We start from the raw sequence: 26,202 nt of genomic DNA, 5'->3' as shown, positions 1-26,202 counted from the left end.
GGGAGAGGGAGGAAGAGAGAGGGAGAGGGAGGGAGGAAGGGAAAGAGAAGGAGAAGAAGGGGGGAGAGGGAGGGAGGGAAAGAGAAGGAGAGGGAGAGGGAGGGAGAGAGAGAGGGAGGGAAGGAGGGAAAGAGAAGGAGGAGAAGGAAAGGGGGAGAGAGGGGAGAGAGAGAGAGAGAGAATGCACTTAATAATGGGCAGATGAAATGTTTAAGGAGGAAGCATGCAAACGAGATCTATTTTAAAAAATGCATGTCAGAAAACACCGATGTGGCTACTTATTCCAAGATGGCACAAATGAATATTTTTTTCTTAGTAATCTCTAGATGGCTTCCACCTTTCCAAGGTCACAGATTGACCTCAACCAGTCACCAGAATAATTTCAATCAGCCAAGTCGTTGGATGGCTTTCAAGTAAGGTTCTCAAGGTGATGTAAAGTAAAGCTAGCTGATCTAGTGTATACATAAGCAGGGTCCAGCCTGGATAATATTTGGATGGGAAGACAGTTGGAAATGGCAGAACTCTAGGGTACACTGGGAAATAAATAAATATGACAGATCACTAATACTTAAGGCAGCCATGGTGGACCTAGTTGTCATTGGCACACTGGGTACCATACAAAAACATCTAGCTGTGCTATGACAGCAGTGTTCCAATATTTGAGAGGCTGCCATAAAGAAGAGGGGGTCAACCTATTCTCCAAAGGACCTGAAGACAGAACAAGAACCAAAGGATGGAAACTCATCAAGGAGTGAAGCAACCTGGAATTAAGGAGAAACTTCCTAACAGTGAGAGCAATTAACCAGTGGAACAGCTAGCCTCCAGACGTTGTGGATGCTTCAGTACTGTTCAGAATGCTAGAGGGGTTCCTCTTGAGCAGGAGGTTGGACTAGAAGACCTCCAAGGTCCCTTCCAACTCTGTTATTCTGTTATCTTGAATGGCATTCAGAAAATCTGCGCATTCACAAAATTTCCAGCTGTCAATTACAAAAGGCCACATTGCTTGAATCCCCATATATACTACGTGGATAAATTATGACATTCCTAAGTTCTTGGAAAGCGCCTGAAGCTAAAGAAACAGCAGGTATGATTTCACATTCTTGAATATATAATAATAATAACAACAACAACAACATTGGCAAGAGCAGAGCACCGCTGTACTGCCAAGAAAATGTGTCGCTATGTCTATGAAGGCAGAAGAAATTGAGCTCTACTAACAGAATAACAGACCTGGAAGGGACCTTGAAGATCTTCTAGCCCAACCTCCGGCTCAAGCAGAAGACCCTATACCAGTGGTGGCGAACCTATGGCACAGGTGCCAGGGGTGGCACTCAGAGCCCTCTCTGTGGGCACTCGTGCTGTCGCCCCAGTCCTAGGCCTTCAGCTGGGTTTTATAAAACCTTTTCGCTTTAGGCCTCCGCCGCCGTGTACAAAATAAAAAAGGTTCAATCAATCAGTCAATTTCAATTTCTCGCGGGGAAAAAAAGATCTTGCAAAGTTGGAATTGATTGATTGAACTTTTTAGTCCCACCCGGTCTGCTGTTACCACCGCAGCCACGCCCACCCAATGGGTCACACCCACCCAATGGGCCACACCCACCCAGCACCCAACGATGTATAAGTGGATTTTGGGTTGCAGTTTGGGCACTCGGTCTCTAAAAGGTTCGCCACCACTGCCCTATACCATTCCAGACAAGTGGCTGTCCAGTCTCTTCTTAAAAGCCTCCAGTGATAGAGCACCCAGAACTTCTGGAGGCAAGATGTTCCACTGGTTAATTATTCTAATGTCAGGAAACTGGAAGGAAAGTTTTTAATTTTTTTTCTCTAAAAAGTAAAAAGTAAAAGAACAGCTCATTCTTGTCTAGAATCACTGACACGTGCCTAGAAGTCTTACTCCCTTCCCACAGACATAGGATGAACTATTACTAAGAAGATAGCTTTTTACTGCTACTATGTGAATCGTATTTTCAAGCCTTGGTAGCAAAAGCCAGCCTTGGTGCAAATAAATTTAGTTAGTAACTTGAGCCTGCTTGCATTTTTAGGAACTGCCTCTTCACCCTTTAGGGTGCAAGGAAAATTGTGCCAATTATAAACACGGGTGTCTCCTCTTGGGCTAATTGGTCTAGTCTAGAGGATTTGCCACGAGCCAGAGCTGAAACTACCTACAGCAGCTGTTACAGCAGGCAGAATGCTTATGGGGAAAGGAAAAATAAACAGTGAATAGGTCTCAACATCACATTTCAAGGTGAAAAAAAGAATAAGCAAACAACAATGCTTATTTATGTCGTTGCTATCTTTCTACAAGGGTATAAATTTTCATAGACCATCAAAGATTTGCAAAGCTTCCTTTCTTATCTTGGTGTTGTTTTTAATAGTCTCAATTACTGAAAAATGAAGAATTTCTGGAAAATATGCCTGCAAATTTGGAAGCTCCTCTCTCCAATTCCAAGTAAGGAAAAAATAGCAATAGCATTTAGACTTATATTCCCCTTCACAGTGCTTGACAGCAATCTCTAAAGCAGACACTTCGCGGGCCCGTGAAGTGGTTTCATGTGGCCCGCGAAGCCATCCTGGAAACAGTGAGGGGACGGCCCCTGCTGCCTTGGCCCTGGCCCTGGCCGGCCGGGAGCCAATGTACAATTTTGTGGTGGCCTTCTTGGCACTTGCCCCAGTGGACCATGCCTTGGCACTTGTCCTGGTCCCACCCCTCTCTGCCGGAGACCCTCAGATCTGTCCCACTCCTGACCAGGCCCCCACAGGCACCCTTGACGCAATCGATGTAGAACTGGCCACACCCACCCAGTAGGCCACACCCACTCCATCCACGCCCACCCAGTAGGCTGCACCCACTCTGACCACACCCACCCACCCCAGGGCAACCGCAATGCTGATGCGTCCCTCAGTGAAATTGAGTTTGACACCCCTGCTCTAAACAGTTTACAGAGTCAGCGTCTTGTCCTCGACAATCTGGGTCCTCATTTTACCGACCTCGGAAGCATGGAAGTCTGAGTCAACCTTGAACACCTTGTGTTACCCCATGAATAGGGAACTTGGTGCCTGTGGACACCCATGCCTGTCTGAAATCTCCTCCCATTTGACGTTATGCTTTGGTTCAAATTAATTAACAAACTTACAGTGGGCAATCAGCATCTCTCACTGCACGTATGGATCTGACTTTGATGCCAAAGAATTTCAGTGTATCAAGTTATTCTCTACCAAGATGGCAAGGCTGCCATGTCTACAGCTGTGATTTCCCCCCCCCCATCCTTGCTTACATTTGGGAAAAAGCAAACTATATTTTTAATCAAAACAATTTGTCTCCCTGTCATCTTCTTTATGTACACTGCAATAACTGTGAAACCAGTTGTTTTTATAATTACACTAATTGCACTGTCATTATGCGATCAGATCTGGCTCTCAGATCATCATGTCTTGGGGAGATGCTAGAGGGCCTGAGAACCACTTAATTGCACAACATTACACACAAACCAACAACAACCTACTTATGAGATAGCATTAATCCGCAGGGCAAGCAAACCAAGCTGAAGTGCCCAGCCACAGTAAAACAAATATTTACCTCACCAAAAAAAAAACATGGTGATTGCTTCTAAGTCCCCTAAATCGTGACATATTTTTAAACACAAAACATTTATCGTGTGAATTGGACTTTTCCTACTTTATCATTCCCTTTGATCTACCCCAGCAAATTACAGTTTGAAATTTCTAGTCACAGATCCAGTACCTAACCATGAATCCAGAGCTAGTAGTCAATAGGATTTTGTGGTTTCCCACAAGTTATTAGTATAACACTAGTGCATTGATACTTACAGTAACTAGGGTTTGTTGAACACAATGCAATGGCCTAATTCACCTGTAATATTAAGCCAAAGTTTTCCAGTCATGCTAAGCTATTGTTTTAACCATGGATTACCAAATAAACTATCTTAGTTTCATTGACACATAAAGTTAATGGGTAAGATTTGAAGTCAGAGTTGTTAAGCTCACACAATGCTAAGCCAAAACCAAACAAGTTACATGATAACTTAATACAATCCATGACAATGATTGCGTTAATGAATTCATGTTCTGCCTTGGCACAAGACATTGAACCATTAAGTACCCACACAAGCTGATTTTAAAGTTTAAACCAAGGTTAAAACTAACCAAACATAATATGGTGCACCTAACAAAGTAAGAGACCTATATCCTGATATTTTTTTTACATTGTTGCTGCCCTCTGCTTTTTTTCCTGAAGAATTGTAATGATAGCTCCCTTCCTCTTATTTTACCTTCACAACAACTCTATGGAGGGTGCTTACAAAAGAAAAGTATTGAAGGTTTTATTATGTATATTAATGCATAATTAAATTTTAACTATTATATTGAATTTCTGGTCAATGACCATCGTTGGGTGTTGATTTCTGAAAAAACAATGAAATAGCCAAGCTAAGAGTGACTGGCCCCAAATCTGCCCCAATGGTCAAGTATAAATTTGAACTTGAGTCTTCCTAATTACTAGAAGACAGAATATCACCGTGCTCTTCACTCATTTATCAGCCAGAGGCAAATGAGTCTCCTTAATCCGTTGCTTGCTGCAAATCCTTTCTCACACACATCCTATTTCACCACCTCTCGATCATTTCTACCTCCCTCATCCCTTTCTAGCTGCATTATTAACAGGTCCCAAAGGAAGCACTTAGTCATTAATGAAGAAAAAAGTTATGACTGAATTCCATTCAGGAGCAGAAGAGCTAAGCAGAGTTAAACAGGGTGGTGGTGGTTTTTTTTCCCCCTGCAGCTGTAAGGCCTGGACGAAAGTCAGGAATTCAGAATGACAGCCTGCATGGCCAAACGCTTTAGTGACCTCGGTTTCTATCACAGTGAGAATAGCCAAATACGGTAACTGATATTACTCAACACGAGGGACCTCGGGCTGTCACACAAACTTCCTAACAATGCTGGAATGTGAAGATCTCATTCAATCGGACAGAGGGGTGCCATTCTCACTGTCAAGGAAACACAAGCAACGGTTCTTAAGGGCAGTTTCCCCTTGTCAGTATAAAAAAAAAAATCAGCCTCGTTTCTAATAAAACACTACAACTAGCACTGGCTAATAGACGTAGCTTTACTTACTCCAGTTGGAGGGCCGTGATTCTGGGCAGCAAACAATCAGAGCATCACTTTAAAATTATCTGAAATGGTACACAGTTCCCTGCCTGAGCAGGGGGTTGGACTATAAGATCTCCAAGTTCTCTTCCAACTCCGTGTTGTCCCAAGACATTTCCATGGTCATGTGGCTGACAAGGTTTACGCCACAGCACACGGAATGCTGTTTCCTTCCCACTGAAGTGATACCTATTTATCTACTCGCATTTGCATGCTTTCAAACTGCTGGGTGGGCAGGAGCTGGAGCAAGAAACGGGAGCTCACCCCGTTGGGTGGTGCTTGGCTCTTGAACCTGGGCTGTCAGCTTTCCAGCTGAAAGCTCAGAATCTTCAACTGATGAGCCATCAAACCCCCTTATTTGTTTAATAATAATAACAACAACAATCATAATAATAAAGTTGGAAGACATCTTGGAGGTCCTCTAGTCCAACCCCCTGCTCAGGCAGGAAATCCTGTACCATTTCAGACAAATGGTTGTCCAATCTCTTCTTCAAAACTTCCAGTGTTGGAGCACCCACAACTTCTGGAGGCAGGTTGTTCCACTGATTAATTGTTCTAACTATCAGGAAATTTCTCCTTAGTTCTAGGTTGCTTCTCTCTCCTTGATTAGTTTCCATCCATTGCTTCTTGTCCTGCCCTCTGGTGCTTTGGAGAATAGCTTGACTCCCTCTTCTTTGGGGCAGCCCCTGAGATATTGGAAGGCTGCTATCATGTCCCCCCTCGTCCTTCTTTTCATTAGACTAGACATACCCAATTCTAGCAACCTTTTCTTATATGTTTTAGCCTCCAGTCCCCTAATCATCTTTGTTGCTCGTCTATCCCACCTTATATGAATACATAAAAATCATCGCTTAGTTCCATGTCAGGTTGGACAGCCGCTATGTTGGATTCCCCACAACACAACAAACTAAAGGCATGAATCTTCCAAAAAATGTGGCCCGTAAACTCCTCACTTTATGATCTTCTGTCTAATCTAAACCACTGACTGCAGAAGGAACATTCAATAAAGTTTTAGCAATTCACAAGTTCTAGTTATCCAAAAACAACACGAACATCTTATAGAATGGTGATTATTAGCTATCCATCAGTCAGTTTAGGATAGCATATTTAAAAAAAAACAATCCCAAGTTTTAATATTTGGACATATTGTTGCAGGTGGGGCTAAGATTCTTTGAATAATCTGCAAGTACATGGCGTAGCCCCAAACTGTTCGGTGACAAATAGCTGTTGAGCTAAAGACGAACGCTTCCTGACATTTTTCAATCTTTCCCTTAGACTTCTGTTGTTGTTGTTGCCTCTCAGCCAAAAAGCAGCTTGCCATCTTGTTCTACTTGGGCACACAGCATGGCACAAAGTACGATGAAAGCCTCCAGTCAGGTGTGCCAGCCAGAAGTAGCAAGGAGGAAAAAAAGAAAAGAAAAACATTTGAGGTTTCTCTCAGCCTAAACCAATATTTACCAGTATGGTAAGTCTGCTCTTCGACAGCAGCCTTTTAGTGGTGACTACGGGTTGGAAAACGAAAAACCGTAAGCCTCAATTATAAATTGGAATATTAAAGTTACCGCTGAAGTATTCCAGAGACCAACTTTCAGCAAAGCAAGTGAGATGTGGACCGCAGGAGGCTGAAGCAGAGGAAGCTTTTAACTATACGTTGTAGGCAATAGTAGGAGGGCGAACTGAATTCTGCTCTGTGCCAGTTACAGCTGCTTAAAATGAACCTAGCTTGTCCTACTTCAACTAATCCTATGAGCAAGAAGCTACAGTCCCCAGGAGTAACTTGAATATAGAGAGCACGGCTGCATTGTCTATATGTCCAGCATCTTTGACGGTGAAATGGATAGCCTGCCCTTTCTCCCACATACCTGAAGGTAGCAAACAAGTAAATCCATTCTCTGCGATCGTTTTCCCAACAACTCTGTGAGGTAGCTTGAGCTAAAACAGAATGGCTGGCCCAAAAAGAAGGCCTGAAATTCCATGCCTGAGATTAAACTTGAACCCGGAGCCTTGTTCCATGTTGAAAACCCTAACCATTAAGCCACACTGTTCTTATTCACTTAGGATTTGGGTGATATTAGTTCAGTTCTCAGCCCTTCTGCGGTTCTTTTTTTTTTTTTTTTTTTTTAGATGTTGCCTTGATTACAAGACTTCTCCTCAAGAAGTCACAGGTAGCTTATGACCATCCCCTTAGCAGATCTCCCTAGAGATCTACTAGGACCTGGTTTCAAAGTTCCATATTTACCTGCAGTCCCCCGTGGACATGTGATCCCATTTTGGGCACTTGGCAACCAGGCCATATTTATGATCGTCTGCAGCATTCCTTGGTCATGTCACTAGGATTGTTGGCATTTTTTGTCCAAAACTCAGTATTTATTTATTTTTTTCTGGCAAAAAAACATCCCTTGGCTAAAATGGGTTCATTTAACGACAATTTGTTCACTTAACAAACGGGACAAAAAGCTGCAAAATCAGGCATGGTCACTTAACAACCACTGTCACTTACGGCCATAATTCCAGGTTCAATTATGATAAGTCGAGGACTTCCTGTACTGGCCTCAAATTAACCTATTTTCTTTACTCGGGTGTTTATTGCTTTGACCTTAAAACATTTTTTTTTGATTGAATCATGTTACATTGTGCTAGCTGAGCGGGTGGCTATTTTAAACTGCCTTACAGTATATGTTTCATTTACACTACATTATATTCCTAGGCAACTCGCTTTTAAACAATATATTTTTGCTTTGCTTTAATTATACTGTGAACTGCCCTGGGATAAATATTTTGGTGGGTGGTATATAAATATTTGAAAGTTTGAAAAAAAAAATGCCACCAGCTGCACCCATTCGGCGCCTGGTTCCTTTCAGCACTGATGTAATCAATAGGTACGCCTATTTTGAATACAACGGAAGAGACTGATAACTGTGGAAGTTAAAGGCCCAAATTATGCTTAAGGGGAGAGCTAATTTGAGAAATTTATCTAATTTAGGGAATTTCTACCTTTCACGCTTGAATTTTCATCATATGTTGTTCACAGGATCAAAATTTGCATGCATTGTTTAATTGTTGTGGTTGATGTTGTTAGAGTTAAGAGGTAATGGGGTGTTACATTAAGCAAATATAACTTCTAATTTCCAGTAGTTAATATTCATGTCGCTGTTTTGATTCATATCTCTTGAGCAATCTTTTGATTGGTTGTTCCTAATTTCTGATCAGGTTTAGCTGCAGATTTCATAAAACGAACGCCTTATCTAGAAACTCGTTCCAACCCTGGTCATGTGATCTGATTTTAATTAAAGACATCAGAGTTGGACCTGAAATTCTCTACCTATAAAATATGTGTTCTTCTATAATCTCTTGATCAATAAAACTTTAAAATTACAGAGATTGACCAGGTACTGGTCTCTCCTGCCCAGTCCATAACTCTATTTTTTCCTTCTTTGTACGGTAAACAAAAAAAAAACTGCAGAACAATTCAGTACTTTTCATGAGATCTCTCACAATCATAACTGAAGCCTGAATTACAGGGTCCTGATTGTATACGTTATGCTAAAATATCGATCATGGCTTAAAAACCCCAATGACTGGATTCGCAAAAAAGTCCAAACAAACCAAGAAACTACATTATAGCTCAGGGGTGTCCAAACTTGGCAACTTTAAGATTTATGGACTTCAACTCCCAGAATCCCCCATAGATGGCTGAGGAATTCTGGGAGTTGAAGTCACAAGTCTTAAAGTTGCCAAGCTTGGAGGCCCCTATTATAGCTTAATGCAATGTGTGAATCTCATCAATGTATTTGTCCCTGGTCCAGAAAAGAGTTTGGACGTTCCTATATTTGAACAAAGAATTCAGTTATTCTATCCTCCAGGAGGGGTTAAAAGAACAGTTGGAGAATCAGAAGCTTAAGACCCCTTAACTCCTCTGAAAATTCTCAATAAACATCTACTCACACATGTAAGAATCAAGTCAGATATTTTTCTAAAACCAGAGGGAAAGATTCTTCTCTTCCACTACTACCCACCAGCCATTCCTTCTCTCAAAACTACAGTTACAAGAAAACAAAAATCAACCAGCATCTGCTAATGATTTATACAATAATGCTTAGGTCTCCAAATATATTTGGAGAAGAATGAACTCTGAGAAAAAGAGAAAGAATATGTATCTTCTTACAGAATTTGAGAATGTCACAATCAATATTATTTTCTCCTGGTCAAAAGGAGTTAAGCAGATATTTAAAGAATTCCTTCACCTAAATGGATGGGGTGTTAAAAAAAACTATGTTTGGTTGAATTGTGTCATGTGTTTTTTCATCTTGGTTAAATTTATCCAACATGCCACATTCTCAATATTTAGTTGCAATATTTCCTGGACATTTTTCTATGGAGGAATAAGGTTGCATAAATCATTCAAATGCTGATCTTTTAAAAAACAGACATCAATCTCAATTTGATGTAGTAAAAGTTATTCTCTGTCTTCATATTCCATAAGTACCTTATTCATTGTTTTAGGGATGGTGGTTAATCGTAGAAACCCATTATATTCACTTAATATTGTTAAGTATTAAGCACTTTCAAGAATATTAAGCTCAGAATTCCAATGCATTCCAAAATGACACAAAACTGCAATAACCAATTGAAACCCAAGGTGCTCATTTTTGTGTGCCACAAGACTCAAGTTCTCCTGCAAGTGCTAATTCAGCTCTGAACAGGAGTGCCAAATTCTCAAGCTATCTCAGAACAAACCCAAAATGTTTGCTCCAGGAGCAAGAGCATAAATTATTCTCCAAAGCACCTGAATAAGCAGAATAAAAAGCAACAGATGAAAACTAATCAAGAAGAGACCCAACCTAGAACTGAAGAAAAATTTCTTGATAGTTAGAATAACTTATCAGTGGAACACCTTGCCTCCAGAAGTAGTGGGTGCTCCATTAATGGAAGCTTTTAAGAAACTGGACAACTATTTGTCTGAAATGATACATATAGAGTTTCCTGCTTAAGCTTAAGATCTTAGAAGATCTTCAAGGTCCCTCCCAACTATGTTATTCCGTTATAGCCTTCATTTCTGAACTTTAACCGGCAGCCTGCCTCCTTTCTTCTTAGCGTTCAGGAAACAAGCTTAGATCCATCTCTAAAAAGATGTTTAGAGGGGGTAAAGCGGAAATGTAATGCCAGCCTGCAGCTCTTGAAAGCCGCTATGTCTTTCCCTTGGACTGCACAGCTGCTCTCTGCAGCTTCCACTACATGATGCCAGAAAAAGGTGTGGCTGTTCTTAAGACTGCAGATAAGTGCTCCCATTCATAACTCTTTTTTGGAATTAGGTCCAAGGCATTGCTCAACCCCTAAATCCTAGGCCTTTAGGATACTATAAAACATAGCTCACTTTATGTACACTTTGAACATCCGAAACGGCCTTGCACTAATCTAGAAAAAAAAAAAAAAAGAAAAAGAAAGAAGGAGGAGGATTGGAACTGTAGACTTAGGGACCAGGCAGAGGCGGCAGTGGTATTTACTTCAGGGGCTCTTTTTCTGGGATAATCAATACAAGACTCTTAAGATCTCCTAAATCATGTGCCCAAAAGAATATAAACCATGCAAATATGTAAACAAGCAAAAACAAAACAAAACCCCCAAACAAGGAAGACATAGCAATGTCATTTAAAATGATGCATAGACTATTATTCATCTTTTAAACGTTTCATTTAATCATTAAATGTAATTTTCAAAAAAGGCAGACTTGAATTAATCTACACAAGAGCTTATTCCAGTCTAGGATGGCAGAGTTTATTCTTTGCAAAGTAAACAACCACAATAAAGAATAAAAAAAAATGTTCTGCTTTTTCTTCCTCTTAGCTACAATTAAGAAAGTTTTTTTTTTTTCAACTTCTCTGAAAAAGAAAGCTTTGGCCTTGGAAAAGTTTTAATCTTTCTGGAGCCTGAAAGATTGCTAAGGAGAAGGTAGTCGAAAGACCAGTGTGTGAAATATTACAAAATGGATCAGTGACCCATTTGATCTAATCCAAAAATAAAAGGAAGTAAAAGTATGCAATTCTCCTAGCCCATCAGAAGGCTAATGTACTTCCCAAATGATGTTCTATGATGCTAAAGAAAATCACAGCCTTATTTTTTTTCCTCTTTGCATTACCATTATGTATGTATGAACACAGAATGGACATATCTCCCCAACAGTAACATCCTATGTATAAAAATCCAAATTTTGCAATTCTAATTAAACTAAAATGTCTGATTTCATAGCCATCCTGTTATTCAACAATTTTATGGGTTGTATGCCTTGTGAAATCTCCTTTCTCTTTCACATTGTGCACATACCCGGCACGCACACAACTATGTGTCCAGAATGGTAGAGGGTCTCCTGTGTGAGCAGAGAGTTGGACTAGAAGACCTTCAAGGTCCCTTCCAACTCTGTTATTCTGAATATGTAATATTGGTCAATCTTTACCAAGCCACAAGAAGACCAGTGTAGAACAAGGCAACAAACAGCCCCATTTGTAAGTATGCTCATAAAATCTGCAAAAAAAAAGGCCCACCAGAATCTCTAGATGCTCTGCAAAAAGGCTTTTTTCCCCCACTTTTGGCACTGCCAATAAAACTCTTGGGAGATTGACCTTTCTGATTCCCCCAAATGAGAAAAAAAAAACCCTGAGGTTTCTGAACCCCAAATTTGTCACTGCCAATGCGTGGTCAAACGAGAACGTTTTATGTTCAGCCACTTAAAAGCCAAATTGTATGCATGTGTACTTTAAAAGAACATTCCCATAAATTCCGCAGGACTTACCCTGAACTTATTAAGTCTTAGCATCTTTGTAGTTTAATCATAATACACCACAACACATTGCCAGGGAGAGGAGCAAAAACAAGATGCAACATTATAAGCTCCACCAGAATCCACTTAGTGAAAGCAAACACACTGAGTCTACAGATATCCCAAGATCATTAACTGAATTATCATAGAAAGGAATTGCTGAGCCGAAATATTGCTGTTGTTGTCTCAAGAAAAGACTGGACAGCCATTTGTCATGGAAGGTGTAAGGCCTCCTGCTTGAGCAAGAGGTTGGACTAGAAGACCTTCAAGGCCCCTTCCAACCCTGTTATTCTATGTCCACTAGTACCGTAGTAGGATGATCATTGCACATCAGAAACCCGATAATCTTGAAAACTTTAAAGCAACCTATTTAGCCAACGGAACCCAAACTTGAGTGATGCAACTGACTGTGGTAATATGCCCCTCCATATTTATAGAGTAACTTAGCTGGTGTTGAAATCAGATGGTCTGCATCCAAATACAATTATGGAAGCAAGCACAATATAGGAATATATGCACCTGTTTTAAACCTTTCTCTACACTTAACAAAGTACAAAAGATACTCGGAAGTTGCCTAAGCTTAGCGGTCTATTTGCTCATCAGAATTTAAGCACAACTTATCTCTGCTCCTTTCCCTCTTCTCCATGTTCCATTCATAGAAGAATCGCACTTCTGGCAGCTGTTTTCCAGGGATTTAAGATTTCCCCGCCCCGCCCCCACTTAAGCAGGGCAAGATCTTTTTAGGCAGGAATAGCAGCAAGTGAAATAGGAAATTCTGCCGGCAAACAATGCATTTCTTGAGGAAAAAGGGAATCGTGCAATTTCTCTGCAGTTACAGCAAACGCCCTTTGCTACCATACCAGTCCGTTCCCCTTGAAATATTTCTAAGTTGAGTTTTAATGAATCAAGGTGTCCCGATAAACCAAGAAGGTAAATTGTACTTCATGACAACTGAGCCGGGAGACGGAGCAGCAAAATGAACTGGCTAGATAAACGGCCGCTGCAGAGTAAAGGCAGCATCTCTTAAGACGCTGCCCGGATTCCCTGGGCTTGGAAGGACCAGTGGGTTTTGCACTAATTCAGGCCAGCTGACTGAGCCCCTTGAAAGCCAGCAAGGTTTCCTGGGACTCCAGCTGCGCCAGCCCTGCCTTTGCCACCTCTGCATCCTTTTTAGCCACGTTGCCAGGGAGACAGCCCAGGATCCTGCTCCCTTCCAGAGCACACCCAGCATATATCCTTAACCACACCTGGCGCCTCTTCCATCCCCCCGACCAGTCAGGTGGGGCAGAAATGCCTCCGGCCCTTAAGAAGCAGAGCGTCCAGAGGGTCCCACTTCTGGAAAGCTGGATTCCAAGGATGGGGTGTGGGGGGGGGTTCCCATTCCAGCCAGCCGGCTCCCTCCAGCTGTGCAAAGGGGGGGGAGGGGGCAGCCCTTTGCCAGCTCCCAGCTCCACATCTGCCGGCTTTCGCTTGGGACTCTCGAGCGTGGGGGACCCAGGCAAGCCCGCTGCGGAGTCGGGGGGGGGGGAGCAGGGCCGAGAGCTGGCCCCGACGGCTGGTCCTGCCCTTCCCTGCCGCCCCCCAACCGGTCGCCCGGGTCTCCCCCCCCCCCCGCCGCCGCCTCTCTCTCCGTCCGGGCCATTTACCCTTTCAGCGCGTCGTGTCCCGCGGCGCCGCCCGCCTGCCCTCTTCGCTTGGCCCGGCTGGCCCGGCCGTTGGTCTCCTTGGCGGCGGCGAAGGAGGCGAAGGCGCCCTCGACGGCTCTCGGGCTGCCCTCGGCGGCGGAGGGGACCCCCGCCTCGCCCGGGGAAGGCGAGGCGAGCAGCAGCAGCAGCAGCCCGGAGAAGCCCCAGGCGACGGTCACGAGCAGCCCGCCCAGCCGCATCTCGGCTGCGGTGGCGGCGGAGGCGATGAAGATGCTGGGGCGGCGCGGCTGCCTCCTTCTTCTTCTCCTCTCCCTCCTCTTCCTCCTCTCCCTCCTCTTCCTCGGGTCCTGCCTGCAAGCTCCGGACGGCTGCCCCGCGCCGCTGCAAGAGGCTCGCCCGGCCTGGCTCCTTCTTGCCTTCCCTGCCTTCCTTCCTTGGCTAGCCCGGGACGCTCAGCCCAGGCTCTGCCTGCCGGACCTGGGGGGGGGGAAGAGGGGGCGAGAGAGCCCCGTTAGACGGGCGGCAGCCCCGGCCCCGTCCGCCCTGGCAGGCAACGCCCCTTCCCCAAGCTGGCGCCCTCCGCCCCGAGGATGCCCGCGCGCGCCCGGGAAGGAGCCCGGCGCTGTCAGGAGGAGGAGGAGGAGGAGAAGCGGCTCTTTCCCTCCTCCTTCTCCGGCTTCTTCTTCTTCTCCTCCTCCTCCTCCTCCTGCCCCACCGCGGAGCCCCCCCCCCCAGCCCCCAGCCCCGTCCGGGAAGGAGCTGCACCCACGCGAGCCGCCGCCGCGTCTGAGCCTCTTGCAACCGGGGTCGCCACATCCAGCGCTCCGCTCGCTCGCTCGCTCGCCTGCCTGGCCGCCTTCCTCGCTCGCTGGCTGGCTCTGCCTTCGCCCGCTTTTCCTCCGCCACCTCCACCTCCTTCTCCCCTCCCCTCCCCTCTCGGCCCCCCCCCTCAACTCCCCCCCCCACCTCTTCAAGTATCGCCCTTTCCTCTCGCGAGAGGGGAGAGGAGAGGACCAGAGCAGCAGCAGCAGGAGAATGAAGACCTAGTCCAAAAAAAAAAAAAAAGGGAGGTGGAGGGGGGGGAGAGAGAAAGAGAGAGAAGGGAGGGGGGAGAAAAGAAAAGCCTCCGCCCCCCCCCTCCTCCCAGCCACTCCTGGGCTCTTCCTCGGACAGAGCTTCCCTCCCTCGCGCCAGCCTCGCGGGTCCCGTCCGGGCGCGCGCCCTGGGGGTCAGCAGGGACCCCCCCCAAGCAACGGGGTGGGGGGGGGGAAGAGACGCGGGGTCGAGGAGCGCCACGGCCGCGGCTCCCCCCCCCGTCGGACTTGGTACGTCCTCTTGGGAAGGCTCCGAGGGGCACCGAGTCCCACCGAGGCGCGTCTCTCCGCCAGCCTTAGAGGCTGAGCTGGAAGACCAGCGAGAGAATAGCCCCCCCCCTCCCCAGCTGCCTGGGGCCGGTTGACAGCAGCAAACCCGGGGCAGCGGGTTCAAACCAAATGGGGCTGCGGGGGAGGGGGGGGCGTTCGTACCCCTCCCGCTGAGCGGGATGCAGGACTCCTCCCGCGAAGAAACTCTTCTGCAAGTTCACACCCTCCTCAAAAAAAAGGTGTCTCAACCGAATGGCCGTAGAAACAGCTTATGGGCCAGCCCGAAGGAAAAGTAGGCTCCCGGGTGTCTTTTACCCTAACTAGGGATGATCGCATTTGACGTTTTAGATTTCCATGCTAGGAGCCGAGATTCCTAAGGTTGATACCTCTTATGAGCTACCACTGTGGAAAGAAGTCCATACCTGTTGCCAACAGGTAAGGATAAGAATCCCATTTCTGCTAACTAAATGCAGAACTAGAAGTAAGGGTTACAGCCTGTGGTATCCATCCATCCATCCATCCATCTATCTATCTATCTATCATCTATCTATCTATCCTTTTCTTTCAATGGGAGGGCTGCCTATCTATCTATCATCTATCTATCTATCTACTCTGTCTGTCTGTCTGTCTACTATCTATCTATCATCTATCTATCATTTATCTATCTATCTATCTATCTATCTATCTATCCTTTTCTTTCAATGGGAGGGCTGCCTATCTATCTATCTATCTATCTATCTATCTATCTATCTATCTATCTATCTATCTATCTATCTATCTATCCATCTACTCTCTGCCTGCCTGCCTGCCTGCCTATCCCTCCCTCCCTCCCTCCCTATCTATCTATCTATCTATCTATCTAATTTATAATCTAATTTCTCTATTATCTATATCTATCTTATCTAATCTCTCATCTGTCTATCATCTCTCCTGTCTGTCTCTATCGTCTGTCTGTCTGATCTGTCTGTCATCTCATCTCATCTCCCTATCTAATCTATTATCTACCTACCTATTATCTAGCTACCTACCTATCTAATCTATTATCTACCTACCTACCTACCTACCTACCTACCTACCTACCTACCTATCTGTCTATCTATTTTCCATCCCACCCATCTCCCCTATAACATGACTCTGGGTGTTTCTTCCAGAGTAACTGAATCTGAAGCTGGATGCATGAATTCCAGCCTTCCTGGAAGGCTGGATTTGCCCAAGGAGGTGTGTCATCCCTCATATTCTTCCTCAAATTCAATCCAGCTACAGCTGGAATATCATGAGTTCCTCCCCCCCTCCCCCCACAGTCTAAGTTGGAACTTAAGAGGCTGTCATTCCTTAAATCTGCAAGGACTTGGAAGTGCTTAATCTTGGCGAGGTGGTGCCTATTATGCATGCCTATAAAGTTTTTAAGACCAAGAGATACATCAGCAGACATGCCTCTTCATAGAATAACCTAAGCCCTTGGCATCGGGGACTGTACAGCGTGTTGTTTTTATGCTAGGTCCTCACATATGTAAAAAAAATTGGTCCCCACAGAGAAGTTGCTTGCATTTTGGAAAACCACAATAAGCCGCTCCTATGTCACTTGCAAAGCCACTCAGCCTAATGTCCTGGAGATGTTTACCGAACAACATAACACATGAGTTCCCACCCTCGTTTACGAACCCTGATAGGTGGTGAACTTTGTCTCAGGGAGTGAGCCTTTAGCAGGCTCTCAGATAATTTGACACAGTACTGTCTTCAAGGCTCAGCAATCAGTTGCCGTGTTCCCAGAAGCTTTAGTGGTGGGACCAGGAGGCACCCCACCCTTTTGAAGAAATGACCCTTTGGGCCATCATGAAAGAAGACTGGCTTTTGCATAGCATTTGAATCTGTTTTGCAAAGCTATTGAATCTGTTAGTCCTCCAATTACAACTGTTCATTCAGTGCAGGGGTCTTCAAACTTGGCGCTTTTATGACCTGTGGACTTCAACTCCCAGAATTCCTCAGCCAGCAACGCTGGCTGAGGAATTCTGGGAGTTGAGGTCCACAAGTCATAAAAGCGCCAAGTTTGAAAAACCCTGATTTAGTGACTTGTTTGATGTTACAGCAGCACTGAAAAAAATGACTATTTTTCACACTTACCAACCGTTGCAGCGTCCCCACAGGGTCGTGTGGTCAAAATCTGGACACTTGACAACTGCCTCATCTTTACGATGGTTGCAGTGTCCCGGGAGGGGAGGGGGTGTGTGGTTGTGTGATCCCCTTTTGCGACCAAAGCAAAGCCAGATTTCCTTGACAACCGTATAGCTAACTTAACAACTGCCACGATTCATTTAACAACCGTGGCAGGAAAGATCGTAAAATGGGACAAAGCTCATTTAACAACTGTCTCGCTTAGCAGTGGAAATTTTGGGCTCAGTTGTCGTCCTAAGTCGAGAACGTCCCCAAAATCAAGATATTCCTCTCTTAACTGCTGCCACTAAGAAAGCAAGGGTCCTATCATCTTTTACGGAAGGGAAAATGCAGACAGCAGGCACTGACTTCCCTTTCAAGACAGAGTTTACTTAAAAATACAATTTCATAGCTACTGTAAATGGGCGAATTGTTATGCCTTCAGTTAAAGACGAAAGAAGGAATTAACTAAGAAAAAAGGACATTATATACATGATAGGCAGGTTAGTTTTTCAGCATCTCCCGTAGCAACTAACACGAGGGGTAACTAGGCAACTGCATAATATTTCAGCTGAGGGGCTGTCACAGAGAGGAAGGGGGGGGGGTTCAACCTATTTTCCAAAGCACCTGAGGGCCAGACAAGGAACAACAGATGAAAATTAATCAAGGAGAGAAATAAGGAGAAATCTTCTGACAGCGGGAACAGTCAACCAGTGGAACGGAAGTTGCCTTCAGAAATTGTGGGAGTTTCATCACTGGATACTTTCAAGGAGAGACTGGATCGCCATCGGTCAGAAATGGTGTAGGGTCTCCTGCTTGAGCAGGGGGTTGGACTAGATGACCTCCAAGGTCCCTTCCAACTCTTAAGTTCTCTGCTCAAAAACCTGTTTTGGTCTAAAGCAGAGGCCCCTAACCTTTTGGGCATCAGGGACCGGTTCCACGGAGAGAGGTTTTCCCGCAGACCAGAGGGTGCGTGGTTTTGTGTGCTGTCTGCATCCCGCGGATGAGGCTTTGCTTGTTTGTGCAGACCGGTTGTTGGCTTGCCGCAGCCCGCTACTGGTCCACGGCCCGGGGGTTGGGGACCCCTGGTCTAAAGCACGAAAGGAACATGGCTGCCGGGATTGGCTATCGATGGCAAAGCAAACAATTACCTAAGTCATAAAACTTCCTTTGCCCAGGATCCCACAATACCTGATAACAAGACCAGGCAATCTACGTTCTGGTTTTATTTGGTCATGCGCACATCCAGCCATGCGTGCTGGATTCCCATTTCCCAATACGGGTCGTCCTTGACTTTATGGCCACAGTTGAAGGGGGCAGAATTTCCATGGCTAAAGCAAGGCAGTTCTTAACTGAGTCACCTCCGATTTTATAACCTTTTTTTTTTTTTTTTGCCACGGTTACGAAGTGAATCGCACAGGCATTAAGCAAATCCACTTCTCTTTGAGTGTGCTGGTCAGAAATCAGGCGGGGAAGGTTGCAGATGGTGATCACAGGACCCCAGGATTTGGATCACGTGACTAGGGGAAAGGGTACAGCAGTCGTAAGTGCAAGGACTGGTCGTAAGTCATCTTTTTTTCCCATCACTGCTACAAGTTCAAACAGCCGCGAAACGTATGGTCGGTGAGTCAAGGAACATGGTTTGTTTTCATCCAGGTTTCTCGACCAAGCCAAAATGGCTGGCTCCCTACAGCAAGCCAACGGCATTGTGGCTTAATGCAACATCTGGACTGCCCAGCCTTACTCCTGCTGCTCCCCATTGGGGATGGGTGGGAGTTGAAGTTGTGTACCACACCTCTTGGCTGCTTATTGCTCACCCAGGACCCAGAGTGGCGAACCCTTTGCCTTCTCCAGATGTTGAGCAATTACACCTCCCAGCCTCCTGGTCATTCTGGATGAAACTATACTTCAATAGTGTCTGGGAGTCCCACCCTGACACACATCAAAGGCATCTGGACTGCTGCTCCCTTCTCAGCGCTGAGCAAAAAAAGCCAACCCTGTTTTCTTCAGCGGATTAAAGAGCACCAGATGTGCACGTAAGTTCCATGCCACATCTTCACTGGCCACAAAGCCGGGTCAGGCTCACAGGAAAGGCCTTTGTTCTGCGTCAAGGCACAGCTGCCAAGAAAGCAAAAATGACACTAGCCCATGTAGCGTTCCCTTATGTTCAAGCCGTCGTGCTCACACTGTAGCTGTCCCTCTGTGTGCATGGCTGGGGTGGGGAAGCCTTTGGAGCGTGGAGAACAGAATCCCGGTCCCTATCCTGTAAAATAAATGCCTGCGGGCCGTGAAATTCTGGTTAAAATTAAAAATAGACTGCCGATTGCAAAACGCGACATTCCAACTTGACTTCCGCTACTACCCCAAGACAAGAAGCAACAATCACATGATGCGGTTTGCCAAAATCCTTCACTGCAAGTAGGCAGAATATATACAACCTAGCCCTGCGTATCATCATACAATCTGCAAAAAAAAAAAAAAAAGGAGAGCCCACACCTTTTGGCATCAGCTCCGGAGTTTGTCTACATTTCTTTCCTTTCCCCCCCCCCTTTTTTTTTTTTAAATTCCTGCCGGCCTGAGATGACAAAATTGGGGAGTTTATCAAGTTGCAACATACCCAGCCAATTTTTACATTAACGGTCACTACGGGGGAAACCTAAGAGCTCATTTGGGATTCCCAGCAGCCTCTTGGCCTCAAAACAGCGATCCAAGGGAACCACAATTATGCGGATGTAAAAGTCACCTCAAATACCCCAGCCCGTTCTTTGGGGTGAAAGGGGACCTTGTGCATTCGGGATGGGACGGGAATTCCAAAATAAATCCTTTTGGATGCCTCCAAAACGTAATAAAAATTTTCCCCTGCTGCGCAAAGAGGAGTTGCATTTTTGCTTTGTGTTCCTTAACGTTTTATTCATTGTATTGTCATCATTCCTATGTAATATCTATGGAGAGTCTCAGTCATCCAGGTCAGAGTCCCCCAAAGTTTGTAGCTTTCCAGACTGGGGTAGGGGGAGGGGAGTGAGGAGATGGTTCCGTGCGAGCGGCCGGCGAGTACGCGTGCAGATCCCTTTGCGCGAGTGGCGTGCACACCGCCTGCCGCTCACTTAAATGGAGCATGGGCGTTGCAGCCTTGCCCACTGCTTGTGCAAACGTGCGCACTCACCAGCTGTTCCTGCAGCCTGGTGGCAAACCTCTCACAGCCCACTAGCGGGCCACGGCCCACAGGTTGGGGACCTCTGATCCAGGTGATGGCTGCCCCTTTTTTTAAAAAACCAGCTGGCCTTTTTTTTTGTTTTTGCTTCAAGATATTTTGCTTGTCATCCAAGACGTTTCTTCAGTTCTGGCTGGTGGAGGATGGAAGGATTTGCGTTCCTTGCAGTCCGTCTGTTCATTACCCAAGGAGGATGGAATACATCCCCACCATTCAGTCAGAACTGAAGAAGCTTCCTAGATGAGAAGTGAAATGTCTTCAGGGAAAAACAAAGTCCGGTGGCCCTGTTGAAAAAGGTTCAAGATATCCACTGGTAACATAATGCCCGCTGTGGAAAACAGCATTTCAGTTTTAGCGAGTCCACAAGTGTTCATCATAACTTTATGCATGACAGACTCGTGAGGCCGGCGTGATGTGCAATTAGCTCACAGGGTGTAATAAGTTGGGGGTTTGGAGTCACTGTGAGTTGTGGAGGAGTCACAGAGGGAGGCTCAGCCAATTTCACTGTATACAAGTTATACTTTGATAATAAAGGTTCATTCATTCACGGGAGATTAATAGTGTTGTGTACTCATGAGGTACGTACTCATTCCGTTCCTTTTTGTAAAATGCAATGCATTTAGATCTCGGGGATGCGAGGAATGACTATTAGGGCCCAGGTTGAAAGGAAATTCATTAAGGGTAAGATCCATCTTATTTAATACTAATTCAACAGAGTACCCAACAGAGCGTTTTTAGCAAAAAAATAAAACTAGTAATCTCTGACAGATTAATATAGACCAGCAGTCAAGTAGTAAACAAATCCCAACCAAGGGATTACAAACTTAAACAAACAGTAAACAACAACCTAATCAAGGAACTATCAAAAACACTCACACCAACACTGACAGGGCAAGCCACTTGTATATAAACAGAGAGCAAACCCCACTCCCTTCTAGCACTGATGATGTTACCTAGTTGGGTTGTGAAACGTCTGCAAGAAAACAAGCAAGCTCAGAGAGCACCAAGGCCCCCACAATCAAAACATCAAATTTTACACCTTCTAAACATGTATCTAGATAGGCACAGGGCTGAGAAAAGGGCACTGGATGGATGCCCTTAAAACACGCCTTCTTAAAATCGTGCCATTGTTCATATCTGCTATGTGGATGAAGCTCACAGGCCAATGAGATCCATCTTATTAATTCACTTCTGCATTGCTGTACCTGGAGAAATTCCCATTTTGAATTTACAATACTCTGAGGTCTGATATAAAGTTCAGTTCCAATTTCTGTAAACTGAAACGAAGACCATCCTAGTTCAGACAAAACAATGTGTGTAAGGTTCCAATTAAGCAGACGGTCACAATTAAAATAGTAGCAAATGGACAAAAGGGGGGGGGGGTTGCATCCCATGCTGTAGAAACTCAGACTAACATTCATTGTTAACCGAAATGCCATCCTTTGGGAGTTCACAAATTCATTTGAGAGCCAAAGTTGAAGCCACGAACTGTCAAATGATACTAATAATTATGTAAACCAGCTTACAGTCTGAATTTCACTGTTCAGAATTTCAAAGTAAGCAATCGTGATTACAGAAATGCCCAGATCTTCACACAGCCTTGCAAATAACCAGCTCAACCACATATAACCCGACACAATTTGTTCTCTCTTTTAGGAGATTTTTATGAAACACTCAATGAGGTATTAAGTAAAACCATCCAATTTGGCATTAAAGAAAACGGCAAAATTTATCTGTTTTGCATGTGATTGAATAAAGCTGTACAAAGCCACATTCGGTCAATCTCATTAGAGATAAAACATATTTTCCCAGGGCTGAGGATTGATAGCAAAACAAATCTGGAAATCATTTATCATCCACTGGAATTATAGATAAAACTTATACAAGAAGGTTGTCTTTAAAAATGGAAACATCCAATATTGGACAAAAAGAAGAACAGGTTGACTGGGTTCATCCTTCATGCAAAAGACCTGGTTCGCTTTAGACCTGCTTTATTGAAAAAGACCCCATGGCTCCATTCACACATCAAGCATAATCATAAAAGATGGCTTGCAACCACCGTGGTTTGGTTCATTCCACAGGCTAAGCCCGAACTACACCACATTTTGACATGAACCCTGCCTAGAATCCTAGAAAAGGTCCCCAAGGAATGAAAACAACAGAGGCTTATCTTAATAGGAGCTCACATTTCTCAGAATCTGTCTTCAGCTGCTGAAGAGTTATTCAGCCCACATAAGAAGTCAATTAGAGTTTCATGATTTTTTTTTTTCTGTGTCCATTGGGACAGCTGTGGTGATGTATTTTGCTGTTGCCTTGCCCTGCTGCTAAAAGAATGAGGATGACAGTATATGAGATAATAGCCTGAACTATGTAGACCACCTATCAATTAACATGGCATATTGGGCGAGAGCTCATCCATTTCTTTGGGGTGTTATTTTATTTTATTGTTTTAAAGCGTTGCTGGCTAATTTTCCAGAAGGGGAGAGCGGGCTCTTATTGTTGAAGCAATTGTCCGTTCTTTTGCCTCAGCTTTTGAATTCCTTCCAGTGCAAAATATCTTCAGCATTATCCCAAACAAGGGGGGGAGGGGGGATTCAAAAATCCCTCTTATCGCAAAGGACAACATGAACGAGTTATTTAGTTGAAACAGAATGACAGCAGTGGGGGAAAAGTCCTTTCGTCCTGGGCAGTGGTGGGATTCAAATAGGTGAACAACGGGTTCTCTGTATGGATGCCGCTTCCGGAAGTCCATTCTGGGCCTGGGCAACAAAAAATTAGCTACCGGTTCTGCTGAAGTGGTGCAAATTGACTGAATCCCACCACAGAAAGGAGGGAGGGAGGGAGGGAGGGAGGGAGGGAGGGAGGAAGGAAGGAAGGAAGGAAGGAAGGAAGGAAGGAAGGAAGGAAGGAAGGAAGGAAGGAAGGAAGGAAGGACTGGTGGGATTCAAATAGGTCAACAACTGGTTCTCTGCGTGGATGCCACTTCCAGATGTCCATTCTGGGCCTGGGCAACAAAAAATGAGCTACCGGTTCTGCCAAAGTGGTGCGAACCGGCTGAATCCCACCACTGGTCCTGGGGCTTCGTTTTTAGGAAAGAGAACTGAAGATCCAGACGTAGAGTTAAGCATCCCCAATAGACAAACTCAGATAAAAAGCAAATTCAGTTTAGGTTTGGTAGATTTATGGCAGGGGTTCCCAACCGGGGGTTTCGCACCCCATGGGGGTGCGAGATGATATTCCAGGGGTGTGTGAAAATTTGGGTTTAGAAGTTTTAAAATTATAGTGTATATGGATAACCAGGTATTACTTTTGTAAGGGTGCGAGAATACATCAGAAGCGTTCTAGGGGTGCAGGGCATAGAAAAGGTTGGGAACCGCTGGTTTATGGTTTTGGTTTCTAAGGGGTGATGCTCAGTGGTGCAAAGTGAAAAATTGCAAATTCAGAGATTTTGGTATAGGCTCATTTTAGTCCTTCAAGGCCACTATTGTGCATGCAGAACATAATGTGCAGTCCAGACCAACTATCTATAAATAAAGGTAAAGGTTAAAGCTTGCCCTGTCCAGTTGTTTCTGACTCTAGTGGGCAGTGCTTATCTCTGTTTCTTCCAGGGTCATGTGGCCAGGATGACTATATGCCAAAGCACACAGAATGCTGTTGCCTTCCCACAAAGTGGTACCTATTTATCTACTCACAATTGCAGGCTTTCAAACTACTAGGTGGGCAGGAGCTGAGACATGTAATGGGAGCTCACTCTGTCCTGCGGCACTATGGTCTCAAACCTGGGCAGTCAACTTCCCAGCTGACCAGTGTCCTTAATTGCTGAGCTATCGCCCTCCACCACCAGTTATTTTCTTGGTGGACAAAGTCATCCCAAGCTTGCTTTCTATCTAGAAGATCCCTTTTCAAAACCCAGAACCACCAAGTAGGGCTGGAAGGAAAAATCTGACCTAGAGCCTCAGATAAAAACTGGAATTGACTAGGTTTGTGCCTTGCACTAAACCATGGATTGCTTAATATAGTCTGCTGAGTGAGCCACTGAAGGTTATCTGGTACCACATGTTGAGGAACCACAGTGGCTGTATTTATACATAACAACTCGCCATCATGTGAGGTGTTTGGTTCTGACTTAGAAAACACACCATGGTTAAGAGATGTTTTGACATATGAGATGCTTTCTCTAATCTGTTTTCCCCTGCAATGAGTTCTTAAAACAAAGAACAATGTTCAGCTAAGAATCTACATAATATATAAAGAAACATGCAAATCAACTAACACCACTTTCTTATGAGAAAGACCCATGCATGCCAAATTATGCATCCTTGAGATCTTCGCTTCATATTTGTCACAGAATCCAGTTCCTCTTCCCACCCTCACCTTTAGTTTATCCTTAGTAATAACTCTGGTGCTACACGGTAACACCTCCTCCCAAAGTCCAGTTTGTTATAGAAGGTAGTAATGCAAAGACAGTTCAAAAGCATAGAAAAACTTCAAAACATTGAAAGATTTTACAAAGATCTTTGGTTAATGTTGCAGCAAGGACAAAATAATAAACCAATAATAAACTAATATTACTTAGAACTACACCTTATGATACGTTGTGAATAGCAATTGCTATTTACAATCATTGTACACCAGATCACTAGTCCAGATAACTTGGATTGTGATGGGTGAAGAGATCAGATAACATCAATCCAATCATAAAACCAATGTTGTAGGGAAAATTAGAGAAAGGAAACATTATTGTTGTCCCCTTGAGCTCCTAAATAGCGGGTGGGAGATACATCTGATAAAGTACTCAGAGGTCTCTGCTATCAAATTCTGCCTTTTTAAAATAGAAACATTAGGAATTCTGTGTGGGATCTTTGACACACAAACACTCGTATATTCTACAGCTAGTTAATTATATTCTGGCTTCCACCACCATTTTGTATTGGAGAACGTATTCTGAAAATGATTGGGTTCAAAATTATGGCAACCAGGTACCTTGAGGAATGGGGCTGCATGTATGTGTCTTACCTCCAAGAGATATTCGAAGCAGGAATTCCAGCAAATACAATTCATCTCCCTCTAGACAGTAAGGTGCACTTACCGAAATGCATCTTCTGCAGAACTGCTGTAACTGCTTTCCACGTGAGCATCTTAGCCAGGAAAATAACAATAGTTGAACCAAGACTCTGAATCAAAAGTTGCGCAGATCTTCATCATTGGTGACTCGTCTCCTTACAGGTCAAAGCCAAGATGGTGCAGTTCTTAAAATATCCAACTAGAAAGACACAGAAAGCTTTCTAAATCACCAGAAAAACTTGAATTTTGACTCTCATGAAGGAAAGATTAGCTATTTGGGAGAGAAAACTGAAGTAACCTTGCTTCAGAGTTCAGAATATTGTTGGAGATTGGGTATGTTGATCCACAAATATTTTTGTTTACAAGGTACAGACGTTTAACAATGAAACAAAGAAATGTTGCAGAGTAGGCTTATAAAATCAATGAGTTTTGAAAAGCAACTTTGTATGACTGAAATAACTGCTTGAGCAATTCATATTCAACATAGGCCAAATCTTGACTAGAGAAGGAACTGAACTGAGTGCAAGCTTTTATCAAAAGCTGAAAAGCTTCACGTAAAAGGATATCCGTGCCTCAAGAGCGCTAATGGAAATCTTAAATTATGTTTGTATGTATCTCACTTTTAAAAAATCATATAAGTGGATTAGTTCTCTGAAAGCTTCTGTTACATTCTCAGGTCTACATGGCAGTTGAAGGCTAGGTTTAGTATCCTGCCAAGTTTCTCCATGATGCAGAATATAACAAAGGCTAACATTAAACCAGATTAAATTTTAATTCCAAACTCAA

General features: G+C 44.3%; 1 protein-coding gene across 3 annotated transcripts in view; it reads right to left on the bottom strand.

Annotated features, from left to right (window-relative positions):
- Positions 1–14,535, bottom strand: part of FBN1 (fibrillin 1) — a 162,089-nt gene extending 147,554 nt beyond the window's left edge. For all 3 annotated transcript variants that reach the window (XM_039359016.1, XM_039359017.1, XM_039359018.1), the window contains exons 1-2: positions 14,396–14,535; positions 13,627–14,103 (exon numbers count right to left, since the gene is read on the bottom strand). In XM_039359016.1, coding sequence (XP_039214950.1) covers positions 13,627–13,865 — 239 coding nt within the window. In that variant the 5' untranslated portion in view covers positions 13,866–14,103; positions 14,396–14,535. The remainder of the gene's footprint in view (positions 1–13,626; positions 14,104–14,395) is intronic.
- Between the last annotated feature and the right edge of the window lie 11,667 nt (positions 14,536–26,202).

This window comes from Crotalus tigris, unplaced genomic scaffold (genome assembly GCF_016545835.1).
Source record: "Crotalus tigris isolate CLP2741 ecotype Arizona unplaced genomic scaffold, ASM1654583v1 scf7180000019068.10715455, whole genome shotgun sequence".
In the NCBI taxonomy this organism is placed as follows: Eukaryota; Metazoa; Chordata; class Lepidosauria; order Squamata; family Viperidae; genus Crotalus; species Crotalus tigris.
This window is presented reverse-complemented; position numbering and strand designations above follow the sequence as displayed.